This window comes from Equus quagga, chromosome 3 (genome assembly GCF_021613505.1).
Source record: "Equus quagga isolate Etosha38 chromosome 3, UCLA_HA_Equagga_1.0, whole genome shotgun sequence".
Taxonomy (NCBI): domain Eukaryota; kingdom Metazoa; phylum Chordata; class Mammalia; order Perissodactyla; family Equidae; genus Equus; species Equus quagga.
The window spans coordinates 3,541,842-3,564,524 of record NC_060269.1 but is presented as its reverse complement, the minus strand read 5'-3'; the positions used below and the strand labels follow the sequence as shown (position 1 = coordinate 3,564,524).

At 45.9% G+C, this 22,683-nt stretch overlaps 1 protein-coding gene across 5 annotated transcripts in view; it reads left to right on the top strand.

Annotated features, from left to right (window-relative positions):
- The window catches only part of LEF1 (lymphoid enhancer binding factor 1), a 115,231-nt gene that overhangs the window by 66,644 nt on the left and 25,904 nt on the right, over positions 1-22,683 (top strand). For 3 of the 5 annotated variants that reach the window (XM_046656315.1, XM_046656317.1, XM_046656316.1), the window contains exons 4-8: positions 11,091-11,223; positions 16,563-16,653; positions 18,326-18,409; positions 20,429-20,551; positions 21,560-21,722. In XM_046656315.1, coding sequence (XP_046512271.1) covers positions 11,091-11,223; positions 16,563-16,653; positions 18,326-18,409; positions 20,429-20,551; positions 21,560-21,722 — 594 coding nt within the window. The remainder of the gene's footprint in view (positions 1-11,090; positions 11,224-16,562; positions 16,654-18,325; positions 18,410-20,428; positions 20,552-21,559; positions 21,723-22,683) is intronic. The other 2 variants (XM_046656318.1, XM_046656319.1) reach the window with 1 other exon arrangement.

Here is a 22,683-nt window from a genome sequence, read left to right as displayed (position 1 = left end):
CAGAGCCCCGCCGGTGCAGCCGGTGGTCCAGGCAGGCTCCCCCTCTCATCCTGCCTCCTTAGGATCCTGTGCTCCCTTCTCTCCCTTATTCCACTTCTGAATTAACCACTACATCCCCCTACTTGTAATATTTTACTGCTAGCACAGCGAATCTCAAGCCTGTTTGTTTTGTTGTTTGGTTGGTTGGTTTGTCTTAAATGACTCTAGTTCTTTCTCCTAATTTTCAAAGGACAGTCTTAACACAGACAAAGCACAGAGTTTAACATGAAAAGGAAATGCGGCTCTTAGAATGAGGGGTGTGGGGAAGGTGTTGTGAAATCAATCAAATGCTAGGATGTTGCAACTTTACGTAATTAGAAGTCATTTTCCCTTTCACTCTGATCTTCTCTCAGCTTCCAGCCTCAATCCCTGCCCCTCTGCTTGTAGACTCCAGTTACTGAAAAGTGTGGGCTCCCCTTTGGGTCCCAGAAGGAATTATTCCCCTCGGTTGCCTTTCTTTGCAGCAGTTCACAGTGAAAAGTTCATCTGTTTGGGATAGAACAGATGTGTATTCAGTCGAGCTTCAGCCCAGCCCGCACGACCCTGGGTCACACCTAACCTTTCTGAGCCTCAGTTTGTGCCCGAATTAGAAAATGGGGAAATAAATTTGATGGCCAGTGTGAAAGCATCCTTCATCGTTCCTGAAACGTAGAAAATATTCAGTGAATGTCCCTTCTCTTGTCTTTCTCACTCAAGCATCCAGGTTTTAATTATTGCAGACTATATTTCCTCTTTTTAATTATCTTTCTTTGATTTATTTTCCTTCTACCATGTTTATTTCATACAGCATTTAGTGCATTATTAGTGATTAATAAATGGTAAGCCAATCACGTGACTCTTTAGTCACCCTCAAGGGTCAGATAATTAAGTTAAAGCTTAAGATCTGACATACCTTGTAGTAGAAGAGTTGCACTTAAATATAAAATAATGATTTTCTAAAACTTTTCTTAAAAGGCAAATGATTGGCCAAAATCTGACATGTTAATATAGGAGAAAAAGCCAAAGCTCTTTTTAAATTTTTTTCAAAGTAAATTCATTTGGACCCTCAACCCTGCTCAGTGATTGCCTCTCCCGTTCCTTCTGCCGGGACCCCATTCACGGGAGCTCTCCTCACACGGTTCCCGCGATCCCTGATCTTCACGGGAACGAAGGGGATGTGCTGATCCCGGCTCCTCTGTCTCTCCCCCTGAGCTGCGCCTCCTGTCAGCTCTGACACATGTGAGTAACACACTCTTGACGTTGCAACCCCAGGATAAAAAAAAGGAAAAAGAAGAGGAGAAAAACCAAAACTAAGTAAACCTCAGACCTTTGTAGTATAATCAGAATAACTACAACACCAAATAGTAATGTCTGTAATGGTACTTCATTTTTGTCTGCTAAAGATTAATTAATAACATTTTGTAAAGGAGAGAAAAAATGAGAAAGTTACATGGGTTATCGTTGTCTTGACGGATGGTATTAGGTCTTGCAGCCTCCTGAGCTTATCACACTGCCCCCTCCCCCTCCCTCCCACTCTCACTGTGGGACTTGACTTTACGAAGAGAGATGATGGGGAGCCTGACATAGTCATATGCACCCTTAAAAAGCAGAGAGGTTTCTCCACTGGTCGTAGAAGAGGAAGTCAGAGATTCAGAACAAGAAAGGTTTGATGCGCCATTGCTGGCTTTAAGTTGGAGGGGGCTACTTGTCCAGGAATGTGAGTGCCAGCCCCCCCCCCCACCCCCACCCCCGACAGCCAGCAAGGAAGTGGGGACAAGCACAAGGAACTGAATTCTCCTGACCACAAAGGTGAGCTTGCAGAGCCTCCAGCCAGGAAGTCAGCCTGGCCAGTGCCTGGTGTCGCTGGGAGCAGAGAACGGCTCGCACTACACCCGAATCCGGCCCCACAGGAACTGTGACATAGGATGTTGTGATGTCCTGAGCTGCTAAACTTGTGTACTTTTTTTATGCAGCAACAGAAAACACAAGGATCAACCTTTGTGTTTAGAATAAGGGTATGGATGCTCTGGTGAAAGGAGCTGACTCCTAGTGCTAAAGGCCTTGTCAGAAGATTAGTCATAAGAAATAGACATTGAATGCCTCCACTTTGCCAGGACCTCTGCTGGGTGCTGGGAAAGTCACCAAGGTGGGACCCTCCTTCTAGTGAGAGAACACAGATGCACAACAGTGCCCAGCTCTTGTCTATCAAGAATCCCTTTGAAGAGAATGCTTCACAGTTGAATGAGTGAACACGTGTCTGGGGTTCTGTACTGAGTTACATTAAAGGAGTCGAACGAGCGTTAAAAGTTAAAATATTCTTGGGGCTGGCCCGGTGGCCGAGTGGTTAAGTTCGTGCGCTCCACTGCAGGCGGCCCAGTGTTTCGTTGGTTCGAATCCTGGGCACGGACATGGGACTGCTCATCAAATCACAGGGAGGCAGCGTCCCACATGCCACAACTAGAAGGACACACAACAAAGAATATACAACTGTGTACCGGGGGGCTTTGGGGAGAAAAAGGAAAAAAATCTTAAAAAAAAAAATCACAATTAAAAAAAAAAAGTTAAAATATCCTTTAAAAGAATGTGGTATATATTATTTTTGTTTGCTTTTCAAATTTCTCTTGCTTTGTACCTTTAGAAGAGTAGCAAATAAGAGGGGGGAAAATGATAGCCAAGTACATCACAAAACCCATCTTTGTAACCCATGAACCAGTTTCTCTCTGAATTCAGCTTAACTGAAATAATTTTCACTTTAGCAGCCTAGATCGTCCACAGGCAACAGCTCGTTCTGTACTATTATTTCACTATGGGGGCAGGCCTCAGAGCGTGGTCTCTGGCCCTAGGGGTCCCTCAGCTGGGCGTCCCCGGGTCAGGCCACTCATAATAACACTAACACATTTCTTCCCTTCCACTGCATGGGCTTTGCACTGATGGTGACAGGCAATGCTGGGTAAAACTGCAGGGGCCAGGTGGTACCAGTGGTCGTTGAATTCTGTACCACAGCACCCTCCCAGGGAAAAACATGCCCATGTCAGTTAAGAATATCCTTGATGAGGCAGTAAAAGTTAATAATTTTATTAAATCTTGACCTTTGAACGCATAACTGGCAAACTATAGTTCTTCTTCGGTATTTGGCAGATATTTTCTCACGAATGAGCAATGTGAGCCTCTGTCTTCAGTGAAAATGATTGACAGCGTTTGTTGCCCATGATAAAATTTGAGCTTTCAAGCAAAGATTGGAGTTTTAGAAAACGTATCCACTACTGTGGGCTTGATAGCGTCCAAAATCCTTAAAGCTTTTCTGCTGAGATCAGTGATAATATTAATGAATGTGATTTTTATATTGTATAACAAAATATGTCAACTCAGTGAACCAGTATTTTCCACGTGACCAGTGCCTGACGTTACCAAGTGATGGTTGGGTCAACGCAGCGTGCACGCCAGAGCAGTGGGTTGTACTGTAGGGGTAGGAGGAGTGGATAGATAGAGTTCTTGATTCTACATTGCAACTAGCCTATGACAAACTACTGCTTGTTGAGTTTTGGTACAGTATCAAAGAAGAAGATCCACAATTATCTGAAAAAATATTAAAATCATCCTTCCCTTACCAACAGCATATCTGTGTGAGGTCGGATTTTCTTCATATATTTCAACCAAAATAACATCCAAATGGGAGATGTGAGAAGAGAATCCACTTGTCTTCTGTTAAACCAAATGCTAAAGAGATTTGCAGAATCTAAATGCCACTCTTCTCATTTAATTTTTTTGTTTAGAAAATGGTAATTTTTCGTAAAAATATTTTTTGTGTTTACGTTAGGGGTTTGTCATTTTTAAGTGAATTAATACCTACTTTTAAATTTCTCCTTTTAATTTCTACTGGGATAAGTATTTGTAGATAAACGCACACAGAAGCTCCTGGGACCCTCGCTGGTTGGCGAGAGTGTTGAGGTGCCTGAGAGCACACATTTGGGAGCTGGTGCTGTGAGAGATTTCCGCCTGTTAGTGACCATCTAACTGAGCGAGCGAGCGAGTGCCGCCCCGAGACCTAAGCCAGAAGGTTTGGTGGTAGTTAAGGTTTCGAGCATGGGGTGCCGTTTGTGACAGGTCCTGGAGGCTGGGAGGGAGGTGTGGGGTCACAGCATGGACTCAGTGCTTTGCCAGGAGGGGGAAGCGAGTTTGGTGGGGAACCACCTGACACAAAGCTCAGCTCTAAATTCCAAACCCTGCGGTGCCCAGAGTGGCGGGACCCAGGCTCTGAGGAGCAGAGTGATTCCTCTCTTGGGCCTCTTTGCCCTTCGTTCATTGAGGGTAGATGGTGTGCTGGGGCCTGATAGATGTCTGTGGTGCTCATTCATCCTCACCTTCATCCTGTGAGGTCTCAGTCCACCCAGTTTACGTATAAGGAAGCTGAGGTTCCAAAAAATTAAGCAGCTTACCTAAGCACAGCGACTGAGTGGCGTTTAAATGTTTGGAGCTTGAACTCTCCGCCTCCAGTGCCCATGTGCTGCGATACTGGACTCTGTTCTCATCTCTTCCACTTGGCAACCAGAGGGTGCCCAGACTGTCCGTTTTTGGTTCCTTGGATACAAGCTGTGGGCTTCAGAGGCACAGACGTGGGTTCAAATCCTGTCTCTGCTGCTTGACATCCTGTGGGATCTGGTATAAATTACTCTCTGAGAACCTCGGTTCTCTTCTCTATAAAGCAGGAAGCATAACAAAAACCTAACTTGGGGGGACTTCCGGCTTAAATGATGTGCTGCATGGACGGCATCACCCTACAGACACTCGGGAAGACAGTGGGCGCTCTGCACCCCTCCTTCTTGGCGGGTCTTCAGCAGTCTGTCTGTAGGCCTGCGAGTGACATCGGTCTTCTCCAGGAGGTCAGTTGTTCTGTCCAGATGCTTCGTTACAGTTGAACGCCTGGAGGTGGTCTGGAACAGAGGTGGAGAGGGGCTGAGCAGTGGGCAGTGTGGGGCAGGAAGAGCAGGACTCAGGTACCAAACAATGCCAGCACAAGTCCTCTCTCGTCTAATTATTACTTAGCTCTGTGTCCAAAAGGACTCCGCCTTCTCATCTATAAAAACAGAAGTGGTCCTGCCCACTCGTGTGGATGAGTGCCAGAGACTGGAAGGGCACGGCCGTAATGACGGGCACTTCCTGGGTGTCCAAGCTGTATGAATTCTTTTCCCTGTGACATGTCCCTTCCCGTGTTGGGAAAACATCCCAGGTGTCTGTAGAGACCATCCCTGTGCCCCCAGAGTTGGGCTCATGGAATACTTGTCCCTTTCGAACCTTAGAACTTTCCCAGCTCCCGCTCAGGAAGCCTTCAGAGTCCGGGCCTCACCCTTGTGTGTGAAAAGCTTCTGCGTCATGACTGGGCGTGGTCCTAGCGTTGAAGCCACATCAGCCCTGAAACAGGCGGATGCTTTGGTGGCTCCTAGGAAAGATTTCCAGTGTGAACTGTTACTTGTGAGGTCTGGTTGGTGCAGGATCGTTCGTACCTTTGGAGGGGACTGAGTCTGCTTCTCTTTGTGGGAGGGCTTGGGACGCCCAGATCCTCAGAAGAGGAGGGAAGGCAGGATGTGAAGTGACCCGGCTTCCACTTCACAAGTACCAGACTTCTTAAGAGTTTAAATAAAAAGTGAAATGCCACCATAGCGATTGAGGCCTGATGAAATCCCTCCTCTCAGTAAGTTGTGGCGTCTTAAAATTTGCCTGGATTCGGTTATCACCAGGAGGACTATTGATAAAATGCACAGCCAATTGCAGTGGAACTCAAGACCTTTATGCACAGCCGGATCCTGCCCCGTGGGTTTAGTTGAAATCGTGAGGTGAGCAAAATGGGGACAAGCTACTGGGCCAGCAGGTTTCTCCCCAATTACTCCACTTACCAGCAGGCCCACGGCCTTTGCCGGCAGGGAGCTGAGCCACTTTTTATCCCTCCCAGAACCACATCGTCAGAGGCTAACAGCGTTCGCAACAGCGAGAGTCCCGGCCGGCGGTGAGGGGCCATTTCTGGGAAGGCTGCCCTGGGGGTGGCTCTCAGGATCGCTAAGTGGCATCCACTTCGTGTCCACAGGAGGTGTGGGTTTTATTGGCTGTGATGCCAAAGAGGTCCTTACCTTCAGGGACCAGCCTGGGTGGCAGCCAAGCGGGCTTCCTTGGAACGTGTTCCAGGCCTGGAGAGAAAGGCAGCAGTTGAGTCTCTGTGGCTCTGGCCACTTCTGTGAGGCGCCTGTTTGTCTGATGTGACTCCTGTGCCTGGGATGGAGACCACAGTCATTTTATGGATGTCACACACTGTCAGGTGTGGCCCAGATGGTCAACTCAGAGTCCAAGGCTTTATGAGCTCAGCTCTTCAGGGAGGCCGCGTGGTGTGCTGGTCACAAATGTGGCCTCTGGAGCCAGACTTTCTGCATTTGAACCTGGCCTTGCCGTTTACGGGTTCTCTGCCCTTGGGAAAGTTCCTTAACTTCTCCATGCCTCAGTTTCCTCATCTGTAAAGGGAGGACAATGCCCCTCCCTCAAAGGCATTGTGAAGTGCTTAGCACACAGTGAGCGCTGGGTGGGTGCTGGTTGCTGTGATGTTACGTGCTCCCTCGGTAGACGGCCCGATGGTGGATTTTCGAGTTTGGGGAAGGATCACGGACTTCCCACCAAACAGCTTGCATGCTGAGTGCAGGCGGGAGAGCTGTCTTCTGGGGTCCACCTTATGTGTTCTGCCCCTTGTACTTGCCCTTCCCATCTTTTTCACTTTTCCTTTGCTCACCTGACCAGTCACCTGCCGAGATTAAAGGATGTGTAGCTGGAAGATCAGAGTCTGTGACTACCTTAGCTCCTCACTGCCCTGTGGGCTTGGACGAGATGCTGAACCTCTGCGCGCAGGAGTGAGTGTCTCATGAAGTGGAGTAACTGTGCATGCTGTTACCCTGGGGTCATGAGACAAAGGACACACACTGGGAACACCTGGTGGTCCTCCTCGGGAAGCTGAGACTCTCATGACTGTGCTCATGAAGGAGAAAGGATGGCGTGCTCTTCACCCACACTCCCTTACAGGGAGTGTGCAGTAGGGCAAGCCCTGAGCTGGGGTCAGGAGACGTGGGTCCTCCTAAGTGAGGTGCCGGTTGTACAGGACCAAGCAAGGAGTAGGAGCCTCTCCTCCACTTGATTCCACTGTCTGGAGGGACCCCGGCTTCCATTCCCTTCTATTCCAGTGACCTAGAGTTGTGGAGTTGTGCACTGAGCAGAGCTGTGTTACTACAGGCGCTGACAACAGTCAGCCTGCTGACCTGTTTCCCAGCTGCCTGTCTCAGAAAGTAAGGATCTTTGGCTTCTTACGGCTCCAGCGTGAGGCAGAGACCGCTGATGAGAACACCCTGACTCTCCTGGCCTCCTGGGACTTGATGCTGTCTTTTCAGATTTTGCTTTTTTTATTATTATTATTTTACACATTTATTCTTTGTCTTCACAACCCCCTCACCACTTCCAGGCCGTAGAACGGAAGCTGTGTGAGAATAGGGGCCGTGTCTGTGTTGGCTGTCAGGACTGGAAAGTGCTTGGCGCATCTTCCACACATGCCCACACGTGCTTGTGTAACCCCGTGTTGTAACGTGGTTGCATACTTTTGTCTGTGAAGCTGTGATCTGGTTACTCCTCCGCTGACCTACTTCCCACCCCAAAACGTGCCGCCTTGTTTTTTGGAGGTTGGAGGACTAGACTTAAGGATGGTTACGTTGTCTGTCTTGAAACATACGCAGAGTCGCAGTGCCGGCTTCTTCCCTGGTGTGTGCAGATCGTGTCAAAGCACAGCGGCTCCTGGTATCGGGAGGCCCACAGTTTCAGGCCGAGGACACTTGGCTGTGATGGCAATGTGTAGCATAGGCAGGATCTGTTTATATACGTAGTGGAGGTGGTTGGTAGGAGGCAAAATATAACCTTCGAATTGTGCTCGCACGTATTACTGAGATTTCATATTGCTTTCATTATTTGGCCACAAAAATGGACATAATCCTTGTTGGCTTTAACACACCTACTAGTACTGCTTTCGCTATCCATCTTGCAAAATATAAGACAAGGCCAGAGCTTAAATTAAAATCCTCAGCTTCTTATCTCCTTCCCACAGGAAAGCAAATCTGTGTTGAAAACCGTAAAATTAAGAGGAGAGCAAGGATAGCATAATTTAGCAAAAATTCGTGGCACTAGATTCTGAGCAATATGACTGGAGGGGTAGGTCAGACATTAAGAAGATGCTGCCGCTAATGCGAGTTCCTTAAGGTGGGGCTTGGGAAATAGGAAAGGCACGCCAAATATGTGTGTTTCCAGAAGATTTCTGCACTGCTCACTCTTCACAACCACCCTAGGAAAACATCTCTGTAGATTGTTTGGCAGTTATGCTTATGAGACTGTTGAAATGAAACTCAGAGCAGTTATTCTAGAGTATAGTTGAAACAGATTCATTTTAGCATTTGGGTATTGAGATTTTTGTTTCCATTTTTAAGAGGGTTTATAATATTATCATCAGATCCCTGCACCCATCCACCTGCTCCCCGCCCCCCCACCCCAGCATTCCGCATCCCCTGTATTTAAGAAGCTCATTCTGTGTATTTGGCAAACCGTGTCATTAACACTTGAAAAGCATTGACACGTTTTTTTAACCTTTTACACACTCACCTGCATGTCTGTGCTGAAGTACCAGAGACAAGGCGTGTGGCTTTGATAATGGTGCTTTGTTTAACAAACACCAAGGGCTGTACAAGCCATGGAAGTTCTGCCGTTAGCAAGGAGCCGATAATTATGAAATAGGGACAGTCTGGTATGAAAATTATATCATTGTCTAAAAAAGTGTGATTTTTTTCTTTCCCTTGCTTTTTTCCCCTAAGTTTCTTCTGGCTGGAGATTGTAACGACAAGGTGTAGAGAAACACCATTACCAGCTGGAAGGAGAATTGAGTGTCACTAGGGTCCTTGTCCCTAGTTTTCCTGAGGGAGCCACACACTTTTGATACCTAATTTGTAAAAACATCAAATGCAAAACTAGCGTGTGTTGTAGGTGCGGCCACCACACACAGGAGTGTTCCAGGCCCTCAGCTGTTCACGCATACCCACGTTTTCAGCAGAGTACACTGTTCAGTTTCCAGGCATTTCCTCAATTTTTTTTTTAAATACAGATATTTGCTTCTGGAGAAACAGATTTCACATGCATTTCAGTCTGTAGTACAGTAAAAACCTCACTCGTTCAAACTGATTATGCTGGAGGTATGTCTGAGCTAGCGAATTAGAGAATATTCAAAATGCATTATGTTCTGTTCCTCTTAAATTCGCAAGTTACTTACTACTATAGTGTATCTAAGTAGAGATCTTCCTGGACTGATTTAATTAGTAAATAAGTTTAAAATCAGAAAGGTATTTTGCATGTATATGACTCTGTTGAGTTGACTTTCTTTTTGGGACGAGGGATGTAGTTTCTATAGGAAACAGTCCTGCTACTTAGGTTAAGCTGCCTGAGTCTTGTTTACCTTACTCATTTGCTTAGTAAGCACTTTCTTGGGTAGGAAAAAAATGTCAATTTTAGCCAAACAAAAGAATCCCAGATTTCAAATGGATGAAGTCCAAATAAATTACCTGAACCTTTAAAAAGTGTTATTGCTATGTAATTTTAGACTTCCAAATTAAATATATGTAGTTTTAGACTTCCAAATTAAATAATAAAATTTGTTTTTATTTTCTTTTCAAAGATTGGCACCTGAGCACAACCGTTGCCAATCTTCTTTTCTTTTTTTCTTCCACTTTTTCTCCACAAATGCCCCCAGTACATAGTTGTATATTCTTTTTAATTATGGGTCCTTCTAGTTGTGGCATGCGGGATGCCGCCTCAGCGTGGCCTAACAAGCGGTGCCATGCCCACGCCCAGGATCTGAACCAGCAAAACCCTGGGCCACCGAAGCAGAGCATGTGAACTTAACCACCTGGCCATGGGGCCAGCCCTAAAATTTGTTTTTAAACAAATATAAGCACATTAAGTATGTTAAAATATAAAATGCTAATAATTTAGTCTTCTTACATGGGGCAGGCCCCATGGCCGAGTGGTTGCGTTCACCTGCTCTGCTTCGGCGGCCCAGGGTTTCGCCGGTTCGGATCCTTGGCGTGGACCCAGCACTGCTCATCAGGCCATGCTGAGGCGACATCCCACATAGCACTACCAGAAAGACCCACAACTAAAATATACAACTAGGTACTGGGGGGCTTTGTGGAGAAGAAGAAAAAGGAGGAAAAGAAAAACAAGATTAGTAGCAGATGTTAGCTCAGGTACCAATCTGAAAGAAAGAAAGAAGGAAAGAAAGGGTTCTTACAAGCTCTATTTCATATTACGTGGTTGAACTCAAGATTGAAATTCCCTTTTATCATTGAAGACTTTTACAAAGTAGAGAATCTAAAGATGCACTGAGTTGGGTTCAGACATTTGAATGGTCATGTTTGATTGACAAAGCTATAAAATACAAAAAAATGGTATGACATGATTCTTAAAGGTATATAACTAGAATTATGAATTCCATAAATAAGTGGATATCAATACACCACATTATATTTATTGGGTTATTTAAGAATTTGCCCTTTAAATTGGCAGTATTTATTCATTTATTTGTTCATTGAACAATTGTTTATTGAGTGCTCTTTTAATGCCAGATAACATGTAATGAATGAAGAGCTTAATGCACATTGCTAATTTCTGCTCCAGTAACTCTCTGTTGACCTAAAGTGAGGAGGTAGCCTGGAAGGGCGTGTAAATGTGTGTACGGAGATTCCCGTCGCGGGAGAAGGGTGCTCAAGCTGCACCTCCAGGGGCGCAGGTTCATAACTGGGGGTCTCCTGGTGGGATAGTCACGTACCTGCGGAGCGTTTAGCGTGGAAGGTTGAAAGATCTGAGTGCATACAGAGGTGACTGCCCTTGTCCCGGTCTGGAGGTGGCTCCTGGGTTGCGCTGACGTCCAGTTACTGCTGGCATGTGGCTTTTTCTCTGGGAGAGGCAAGCACTGGGCATCCACGTTAACTATTGACCTTGTCGTTACTTTGCAGTCAAATAAAGTGCCCGTGGTGCAGCCATCCCATGCGGTCCATCCTCTCACCCCTCTCATCACGTACAGCGACGAGCACTTTTCTCCAGGATCACACCCGTCACACATCCCATCAGATGTCAACTCCAAGCAAGGTGAGAGCCCCGCCTGCCAGGCCTCTTCCCACCCATGGGGAGCCACGTCTCATCAGTCTGCATGGCCTTTGCTCCATGTCACTGGCAAATCAATAGATTTATAGGAGAGAAGCGTAATTTATCTGATAGCATTTTTTTAATTAATCCACAAGAATTTGTTGCTTCTTTTATTTTTCAGGATAAAAAAAAAAAAACAGAAGAAAAGCATAGAAGGGTCATTTTTAAAGTGATGGCTCTGAAAGTCTGTGATCCACAGTGTAAAGCAATACGTTTGCAGTGAAACTCTGACCTTCGTGCCCCCCGTGGTGGTCATTTATCTCAGCATGCACTGGGTGTTGATGGCAGTGTTAAAAAGGAGTTAGAAGAGGGACAAGGGAGGAGATTGTACTTCAACTGTTACCTTTTTTGAGCCTTTTATGATTTCTTTTGGTTTCACTTACACCCATATCTTGTTTTATTCTCCTCTTCTTATTTACCGGCACCAACTTAGAGATAAGTAAGAATTAAGGCACAAACCATCTCTGCTTAAAGTCAAAGTAATATGAATCTTACCTTGCTTCTCTACATTATTACCAAGTTCTGCTCCTGTATCATTTATAGAAAAACACTCAGCGTGAGCGGTCTGAAAAACCCAAGCGCCCAGTGTCTAACCTGAGGGTACGGGCTGGCTGTGGGACACAGAGCGCAGGTTCTCCAGACTTTCCGGTCTGCTCTGCTCAGAGCAAACCTGGAGGACGCATCTTTTCCCAGGGGGCTTTGCTCTTTGCACGTGCACACACGTGGCCCTCAGCAGCATCTCTAGATGTCCGCAATGAAAGGTGCTGTAGAGCCACGTGAAAGCAGAGGATGTAAGGCTGTGACGTTTGGCTTCTCCAGCATGTCGCCCTTCTCTCCAGCCCTGTCTTTTACCTGTAGTGGACAAGAAAATTTCATACGTGTGTGAGAGTGGAGTTTGCAAGCTGGATGTTTTTTCCACTACTGTGAACACTTCTAGGTTAAATACCAAACACTTTCACTTCCCTCCTTTGTTGAAGTCCACAGCTCACTTCAGGACTTAGTTACTTTCGGGCTGCGACTTGAGTGGAGCCCAGGTCCCTTTACTGAGAGAAGGTAGGACTCACCTGTGCAGGTGTTCGCAGGTTTGCCTCATTTCCAGTGCTTCCTCTGCTCTCCTTCCTTTTGTCAAGGGCCTCCGCAGAATAAGGGCCATCAGACAGGGCTGTGGCTGTGTGGTGGCAAAAGGAATTAGGATGGGCCTCTGAGGAAGAAGGATGAGTCTGGGAGAGAAGATCAAGAACACGCCCTCAGTTGTGGAGGATTCAGGGTGCCTCTGAGAGATCTGAAGAGCGACAGGAGACGGGCAGTTTAAATGTGGGGGTCCCAACCCCAGGGTGGGGTCTAGAGGTAGAGATTACACGTCTGGGCACCATGAAGGTGTAGCTGGCAGTGAAAGCCAAGTGACAGCAGAAAGAGCCCAGTGGTACGTTTTATTTAGTTTTCACCTATTTATTTAACAATCGCTTAGTGCTTACTCTGCCCTGGGCCCCATTCTAAGTACTTGGAAATGAACTTATTTAAAAGGATGACACATAACAGCTCAGAGGTTTTTCTCTCAGGAGTTCTATACAGTTCCATTTAAAAAAAAAAAAAACAAGTGTATGCCTGGCTACCAGTTACATTTATATTTTCTCTTCTCTTTCCACCTCTTGCTGCTTCCCCACCTCGTCTTGCCTTACTCATTGTAATTTCTATCATTGCTTCTCAAACTTGTTTTTTAACAAACCCCCAGAACTAGAGGGGGCCTGGGGGCTGTGTCCAGAGTTCTGCTTGCAGTTTCCATGAAGTCTTTATCTTGTCCTAAAAATTTCCATGATGTTTGCATTCTGCTCCATACACTGTTTGTTTTAGTATAAAGATTCTATTTTTAATTACTTTTTTCTAAAAAAAAGACTTCGTATATCTCATTACCCTGTATCTCTGGGAGTACGTAAACCTTGGTTTGAAAATAACTAATTTACATGATTTTGAGTTTGTATCACTCCGTTTGGGTACATTGACCACCACAAAATAGGTAAAAAGCTCACTAGGTCTCTTGCTTTTTTATTTCTTTTCTTTCCTACCGCCTGCCTGTCGGCTATATCATGAGTGCGGCGAGTTCGAACGGGGTGGCGCAGAGGCAGGGTTGCTGATCTCAGAGTTCCTGGGAGGCTGATTACTTCATTAAAGAAAAACAAAAAACCAAAAACCAAAAAGGGCATCATGTCCATACTCTAACCCTAGATAGAACTATCTAATAAATACAACCGTCAGCAGAACCCATTCTCATTTGTAGGAAAATAACTTGAGGTTAATTTCCCATTAGGAAGCACATTAGTTTTTGCCTCTCAGTGTGTGTGTGTGCATGCGTGTAGGAAAAGGAAAGCCTGCTAATATTAATCATTTTGTTCTACTCATGATGTCTGGGAAAAATATCAAAGAGCTTTTAGGAAGTAGAGGGTTTATGTACCTGTTTATATCTTTGTGTTACCCATTGTATCCTTGTAATAACCACCCACACTCACATAGCATTTATTCTGTGTACCAAACACTTTTCTGTATTACATAGAGTAATGCATTTATTCTCCAAGACAGCCCCATTCCATTTTTATTCTTATTTTACAGAACAATAATGATTCAGTAACTTCCTCAAAAATACATAGCTAGCAAGCAGCAGAACTGATATATCCGTACAAGTCTGACTCCAGAACCATGTCATCTGTGTTTATAAAAGTTACGTATAAAAGTTTAAAAATCTTTACGGGTGTGCTGCACGCAGAGTGTGTTGGGTAAATACTAGTTAAGTGAGTGATGTGAACTGTGTTTTCAGTGGCACAGTGGCTGGTGGAGAGGCTTCTAGGAATCTCTGGGAACAGGATCTTAAGATGACAATAAGCTATTTAGAAAACACGGATCCATTTTCTGCTCGTGTGGTTATCTACGCAACATCACACGCTTGTATGTCCTTGCAAAATGGTTGACCACGTTGACCCAGTGGGGGCGTGGGTCCGTGTAAATGCTCATTATTCCACCTCTTCATTTTTCGGTCATTCAGAAGTGTTGGAGCTCCTCTGGAGACAGCCGTGGTTGGAAACATAGACCGGGAGAACAGATCATGCAGGAAATTATTTGCACAAACAGTGCAAAAGAAAACGAAGAACGTCTTAAGTACCACATTAAAAGTGCAAATAAAATGTTGTAGATTCAAAGAAGAAAGAGATTTCTCAGCTATAAAAACTAGAGAATATTCCATAGGAGAGGGGTATTTGAAATATGAGTAGAATTTAGTAGAAAAAGTCAGATTGAATACCCAGCGTAGGAACTAACATGTAGCAGCTGCTAAGTAAATGCTAGTTCCCTCCGTCCTCCTTCGAGCGGTAAAACCAAATCCAGCTAAGCGAGGTGTCCGCTTGTCTGCTGAGAGATGTGTGACAGCAAGCAAGTCACTGGTCTGTGTCCCAGTGATAAGAGCCCAGGACAGGACATGTTTTGTGTGTACCCACACAGTCACTTCTCCTCTCCTGACCTTTATTTCTGCTTCTGCAAAACCAAGGGATTAAAGTAGATGATTCAGGTAGTCTCTGACCTCCAGTCGTGACTTTCGAGTTCAGATTTCCACGAAGTTTCCAAGGTTCTCCAGAGTTGGTGGTCTAGTTTTTCTTTTCAAATCTGAGCAGTCCCCCTGCAGACCCTGCAGTTCGGGGGGGTCAGCATCTCGGGGTGAGGAAGGCTGCGATGCTCACCGTCTCTCCCTGGAGAAGCAGTCCGGTGATTCTGCCGCGTCAAGACTCAGTGCCGCAGGCTCCCTCGGCCACCCCTGCTGCCCAAACCGCCGCGGACCCCAGAAGAAATCCCAGAGGGTGCAATCTTGTGTCCACTGTGACCAAAAGAAGCAGTATTTCTAACCAAAAAGAAAAAGAGATTTGAGACTATTCTTTTAAAAATAGCAAAACATGAGATGCTCCCATGTAAGCTTTCTGTCGAGAGAGAGAGAGAGAGAGAGAGAGAGAGAGAGAGAAAGAGAGAGAGAGAGAGTGAGAAAGAGAGAGGTGGGGGGGAGAGGGAGGGAGAGAGAGAGGGGAGACAGAGGAGGGGGAGGGAGTGAGGGAGGGAGGGTAGAGACTTTCTCCTTCCAACCTGCTTCCTGTAAGAGCTGAGAAATAGTTTGTCCCAACTTCAGAGTCAAATTAACATCAACTTTGAGGCCACACTTCTGAAGTCGTTCCCGTATGTCCAAGGCCTTCGATATCTTTTAAGATCCAAATGAAGCTCATAGAGATTTTAAACAGTAAAAAAGCAGAATACTTCAGAGCATTGTCTGTTTGCTCACTTAATTCCACATACGGGACAATGTAGTTACAACCCCTGGATGCACATTCTGGGTGTTAGACCTGGGAGTGTGTGTTTTTATGGAAATGGTCTGTTAAAGCCAGATTAGCTGTGTAAAGGAATTTGTGTGGCTTTTTTCTATTTAGATCACTCTCCCCCAAACACATCGAATCTGAGTTTTTATATTTTGCATTGTTATGTGTGTGTCTCACCCCCCTTTTCTGTACCCAAGGTAAGACGTAAACACAGAGATGCCATTTGGGACTAGGATTAGGTATAATCCTTAGGTGGTTTTCACGGTTATAGGGCGGTGTACTCTAGGGAGTGTGAGCTCAAGAAACAATTTGGTGGCACTCATTTTCTGTGGAATACAACTAATCCAGAACAGCTTGACCTTGGAGCCCAGAGGACTCAACTTGACGAAGAGCTTAGTTGGAGCTGAAGTGGCAGAGAGCAAATGAATCATATCAAGTGTGGCCATTACGGGGCTGAAGATGATTCCTAATTAATCTCTGATCCTCTGAGGTATCACATTTCCCAAATCTGTGTGTCCATAAGGGAGCCAATGAAAATAAGAGAGCGGCAATTTACCTAATCCTTGAGCACCATGGCAGGCGTCTACTTATGAAGGGCCGTCATTTTCCATGCAACACAAAAACAGTTGTCTACCATTTTCTTAACCAAAGTGAAATAATGAGGGCAAGCTAAATCATTCAGAAGTCTTATTTTGACGACTGTTTCACTAGCAGTGTGTTTACTCTTTCAGGAGTTCCTCAAGTGCACTGTCTGCAGACCTTGAAATCTTGAGAAAAGCTAACAAACTGACTTCTGTTAAGTGGATCCAGTAAATAAATATTGCCTCATTCTAGACCTTAAGTATTAATGGCATAAAGCATTTTATTGCATTTCTATTGCTCTTGTTGTCCAGTGTCCCGTGAGTCTGACCACTCTGCCTCTCCTGTTCTGTTTCCCAGGCATGTCCAGACATCCTCCGGCTCCTGAGATCCCCGCCTTCTACCCCCTGTCTCCGGGGGGTGTCGGGCAGATCACCCCACCTCTTGGCTGGTAAGATCCTGCCTGCAGCTTCAGCCAGGCATCTGAACATGCTCTTCTCCTTTCCTTCATGGAAATTAGCTTCATGAGTGATCACACTTGTGGAGTGGAAGAAATTGTACATCAACAAGTGAGGTGCTAACTTTATTTCATTTCAATTTAAAAGATTAGAAAACAGAGAGACTTTGAAATGGATTGAATTCGTTTGCTAATAAGTGTAGAAAATGGCTGTGCAGCACTTGCTTTGAAGCTGATAGTTGTACGGATTCTCTTCGTGGCTCTGGGCGTTTGCGAGGCCGGGACACAGTGCTCGGTCAGGTGCTGCTTTTCTAGTTTTTATGAGCAAGTTATGTTTTTGAAACATAGACTTAGACACATTGAATATTGGTCTTTGCTTATAAATGGACAAGTGAGGTAAATGACAAATAACTAGAGAGAAATTCAAAACTACAAAAGCATCTTTTGACTTTTAATAAAGTAAGCACCAGATTGAGTTCAGAGGAGTGAAAAACTGACGTTTGGACTTGGTTTTGTTCAGAATCCAAATGCTCTCTATTTTGTTGTATTTCTAAAAAATTCTTATTGCTACCTTCAAAGTTTTTTAAATTATAATGGTTAGAGGAAAGGAGATAAATTTTAGAAAGAAAGAGGATACGTTTATATAGTGTAGCCTAATTTTATCTTTTTATTTTTAGCACACAACTTTCCCTGCTCCCACTCCCATCCTTCTGCCTCCCTCTCCACCCCACCACACTCCCTCCAGGGAAACAGCTTCAACCTGAGCGAATGTTTGCTCTCCTTTCTTTACCTGGTGCTCTGTCCCCACAGCCCCCACGTCACTGCCCCATCTCCCCACCTTGACATCCTTACACTGTCTCTTCTTCAGCAAGGAGGGGTCGCCCAGCCATGGAAATTCTAACTTTCTCTCTCTCTCCCCCTTTAGCAGTAAATCTCTGAGTCGCTAACTTGGTTTGCATTTAATTGATTATGCGTACACTTTCAAACCCACATCAGTTATTCTCTCTGAACTTAGCTGCTTAGGGGCAATAATCCTGTGCCGAGTTGCATCAGTGGCAGCTGGATATAAAGACTATAAATGAAAAATGTGAGATGTGGGAAGAACAGAGGGAGAAACAGAATTCTCAGAGTGGAGAGAATAATTCCAATGACTTGATCTTTGATTTCTAGACTGTAGCGTGGGTATTGGGGGCGGGGAAGGGCAGCGTTTTTAAAATATTTGTTCTTTTTTATATGAATATACATTTCTGTTTACTTCTTTTTCCCTTCCCTAAATTCTCAAAGATTCTGATAAAGAATCCACTCACCTTCTCTGAAGGGACTCTCCCCGCTGTTCCCAGGTTCCATTATGTTATGTTCAGTAAACATTGTTATTGCCTGCTTTGTTCAGAGTGTTAATGGGGTTGGGAGGGGAAGGATAAAGGATAGGTGATTCCTGGCCCAGTTTGTTTTTAAAGGGGGGCTAAGAGATGGCCTTCAAGGCAAACGATGCTGTCATTGGGTGGAGGGTAAGGAAGGGAAATGGTGGGGAACGAAGGAAATGCTGTGGTCCTGATGCTCCTACAACCTTCTAGTTGAGTGCCCCCCCCCCCCACCATCAAACCCTTCCTGCTGGTTGGGGAACCATGTTTTGTCGTTGATGGGTTCCTTTCTTCTGTGACCTCAGGCAAGGTCAGCCTGTATACCCCCTCACGGGAGGACTCAGGCAGCCCTACCCATCCTCACTCTCCGTCGACACCCCCATGTCCAGGTAGGTGGAGGCGGGGACGGGCGCTCAGACAGTTGCTCTTCTTGCGCTTGCATCTCGCACGCCTCTGCTTGCCTCGGAGGGGGTGTAACTCAGCCGCGTGTCTGTCTGTGCAGTGTGCCTGGCTCCCACACTAGGTGTCCCAGTGGTCCCTGTAGGAGCCCTACACTGCACCTCACCACAAGCACGACACGCCCATCGGGAGAGGGACTCAGCCACACCAGAACCCGTGCCCAACTGTGGGACGTGAAGTGTCCCCAAAGGGGACATTGTGAGAAGAGCTTGTTTGATTCAAAATGTGCCAGGGGTGGGCTAAGGGGGAGGATAAGGACTGGTTTGGTCTGAGTTCTGTCATTTGCTTTCCTTGAGGACAGTTGTATCCGTTAATGCAACAGTGTTTGAAAATAGTCTAGACCCTTCCTGGACCGAGGCTGTCAGAAGAGAAAGAAGGGCGCTCACAGGCCACCCGGCCCCACGGGTGTGTGTCCTAGTGTGCGAATCAGGCCCTGTGTGGACAGGTCAGCGCGGGCGAAGCTCTGTGCGCTCTGCTGTGCACACTGCTGTGTGTAACGCTTCTGCTTTGGGAAGGATGTCTTCTGTGCCGGGGCTGGGCGTGCACACACATTGTGGTGTGTCATCTGTGTGTTCCATGTGGCTTTTTCAAGGGAGCTGGCATTATTGTGCTGGAAGTCAAACTGCTGGGTTAGGGACCGGGTCTGAGTCTTTACTCTTTTTATGTAGTTATGAAATTCACAACTTCTGTGGTGAATTTCAGCTTTAAAAAAAAAAAAGTTATTTGTTCAGCAAATTGTAAATCTAACTGGTTGGGAGGGGACCCCCCCCCCCAAGATATATCTTTATACTTTTCAATGTTGTAAGAACTATCTGATGACAGGATTTTCTTACAGACCAATAACCAGCATCATGTGTTTTTGCAAATGGTGCATTTAGCAAAGCATCATTATTTGATCAAACATTTGTATTTTTACCATGCCTCCTTAATCTTTTTAAATTTGTTTCTGAAATATTACGTATCCAAGGAGAGTTCCTTCTTTCCTTCCCAGATGAAGGAATTGTACAGACTGTGATGAAAGACCTAAGAGTGTTGTTCTTGTTGAATTAAATGTTTGCTTTGAAAGTTTGAAAAGCAGAAATTTCTGAAGCGTATCTGAATTTATCCGAAGCGCTTGTTGAAAGCACTGTCTTCACTTATTTTATTTTCTTGCATGGCAGTTTCCTCCTTTGTGTTGGATGGTGGTGGATATTTTAAGGTTTTTTTTTTTATGCCCCGCAAACATTCTTGGGGAAAAGTCTTGAGCATGTGTCGCTTTGCCTGGATGCAAGACTGTATCCTCCGTTTAATTAAATCCTCCCCTTAATTTTGTTACCAATTTTCCATAAGACTAGGTCTCTCAAATGTTCCTTTCTGTGTAGAAAATTGTTTTGGGTGATGGTAATGGCAACCTTCTGAAACCAAGAACTGTGGGAATCTTCCCGTCCCTCGCATGGTCAGCCCTTCTCTCCTCACGCTAGTGAAGAAGCCGCCAATACAAGGAGACTCTTAATGGGAGGGTTGCTTCAGGATGTAGGCAGAGATTTTTAAATGTGACGTCTTTAGCTTTTATTTAAAATTCATTTAAAAAGCTAAATGTTAATAAAGTGTTATATTTCCAATAATTTTTCTTATGGAAACTCTTCTCTAAAACTGCTTTGCAAGAAAAGTGACTCACTTTTTTTTTTTTATCCTATGGCCAAGAGCCCTCCCAGGAAAATGCCAGATTCTACTGTTAGTTTGGAAAAAAATTTGTTCTACAGGGAATAGTTAGAAATATTTTCCACCTGAATACAGAAGGGAAAGAGACTACTCATCAGCCCACTGGTTTACAGTTAATCCTCCTGGGTATATCAGGATGTGTCTCCACCCTCAGCCAATAGCAGGCAGTGGATGGTCTCGAGACTCTGTCCAGCTTTTGCAACAACAGCCACTAGTACATACTGTTTTCTTCTCTTTCCTTCTTTTAGGTTTTCCCACCATATGATTCCTGGTCCACCTGGTCCCCACACAACTGGCATCCCTCATCCAGCCATCGTAACACCTCAGGTCAAGCAGGAGCACCCCCACGCTGACAGCGACCTAATGCACGTGTGAGTACTGCGTCTGGTTTCTCCTGTGACGGCTGTGAGGACTTGACGGCAGTTTCTCCTCTGCTCTCGTGGAACCTTCCCTCTCTCTCTCACTGTGAAAACTGGTGTAGCTCTGTCCCCGAGGACATTAAGCAGCTGAGTTCTCACTGTGCTGATTTTGATTCTGAGATTGGAAAGGAGCACAGACCTCAGAAGATGAAGCTCACAATCAAGGAGTTATCCTCAGAGTGTGGCCTGGAAGAGTCTGGAGCCCTCCAGCCCTGTGCGGCCGGCTTTATGGGCTCTGATGGCGGGGAAGCACCTGCCGGCACCTGAGGGCGGTAGATTGGGAGGGTTCAGTGCATGTCCTGTGTGAATGCCCTCACCCGCTTTGAGGCTTCATAGCTCAGGGTTCAGGGTTCAGGGGAAGGCCAGCCCAGGACTCCCTCTGGGGCCAGGTTGTGTCAGGTTGTTACAGCAGGGCTGGGGTCCCTGAAGACATTGGTGATTGGGTTTCTTAATATCTGGGGTTTGTAGACTGGGACGGGAGGATGGGTGACAGGGAGCATGGGATCGTCCAGAAAACCCAAATGGAGGCAAGGCCAAGATGCTTTCGTTTGGGGAGAGAGTCTAAGTTTCACCAGCTCCTAAAGACCCTTGACCCCCAGAGTTAAGAACCTCAGTTGTGCAAGGGGAATGACCACCCATACGAGGTGTTCACCTTTTCCTGAGGAGACCCAGGAGCTCAGCCTCAGGGCCCTAGATGGAGCATCTTCACAAACCCCTTTCCGTGTTGTATTATAAACACTTCTACAGCTGTCGGTAAACCTTCTCAAGCCAAAGGGTCCTTATTCAGAGTCCTGAGTCCCTCTTCTAAGTTGACAGTGTTCTGGGGCCTGTGGACAGCTGGGAGGGGTGTCTCCAGCCTGGGTCTGACTGAAGAGGTGAGCAGATGCTCTGCTTCTCTCCTCCCATCTTTTCCTCATCCTGTCCACCCCATCCCCTGACACCACCACACCCACCTTTTAGGAAGCCTCAGCATGAACAGAGAAAGGAGCAGGAGCCAAAAAGACCTCACATTAAGAAGCCTCTGAATGCTTTTATGTTATACATGAAAGAAATGAGAGCCAATGTCGTCGCTGAGTGTACTCTGAAAGAAAGTGCAGCTATCAACCAGATTCTAGGCCGAAGGGTAAGTGGTGGCGTGGTGGGTGAATGTTCATGGAGCCATGAGCTGCTCCGTTCAGATCTGCCCAGTGTGCATCCATGTCGGGGTCATAGAAGGTGTAATCGTCAGCTGCTTGGGGAGTAACAGAGAGAACCAGACCTGACAGTCACCTTTAAGAGGATCAAATAACAGTGCCTTGTAAACAGCAAGCTAGTTCCTGGCACACAGAAAACTTCCTGTAAATGGTACGTGCTTTCCCTGTTGCTATTCTTTAAGAGAACAAATACGAATGGAGTGTCGTTATGTACCAGGCACAGTGGTAGGCAGTAAGTAATTGCTGAGTAAAAAAGATATGGTCCTTGCCTTCACAGAGCTTAAAGTTTTGTGACAGGATGCAGATATTAGATGAATAATTATCCGATAACTATGTAATTAAAATTGTGATAAATGCTGTGAATATGAAAAGCAAGATTCTGTGAAAAAGAATAACAGGGGCCTAGGGAAAGGCCTGTCTGAGGAAATAGTATTTAAGCTGAAAACTGAGAGGGGTAGGGGTTCACCATGGGACGAGTGGGGAGGATGGACCATCGCAGATACACTGACTGTGTGCACACTCTGCACGAGCCGAGTGGGGAGGGTGGACCGTCCATAGATGCACGGACTGTGTGCAGACTCTGCACAGGATGAGTGGGGAGGGTGGACCATCCTCAAATGCACTAACTGTGTGCACACTCTGCACGGGACGAGTGGGTAGGGTGGACCATCTGCAGATGCCCTGACTGTGTGCAGACTCTGCATGGGACGAGTGGGGAGGGTGGACCGTCCACAGATGCACGGACTGTGTGCACACTCTGCACGGGACGAGTGGGGAGGGTGGACCGTCCACAGATGCCATGACTCTGTGCAGACTCTACATGGGATGAATGGGAGGGTGGACCGTCCACAGATGCACGGACTGTGTGCACACTCTGCACGGGACGAGTAG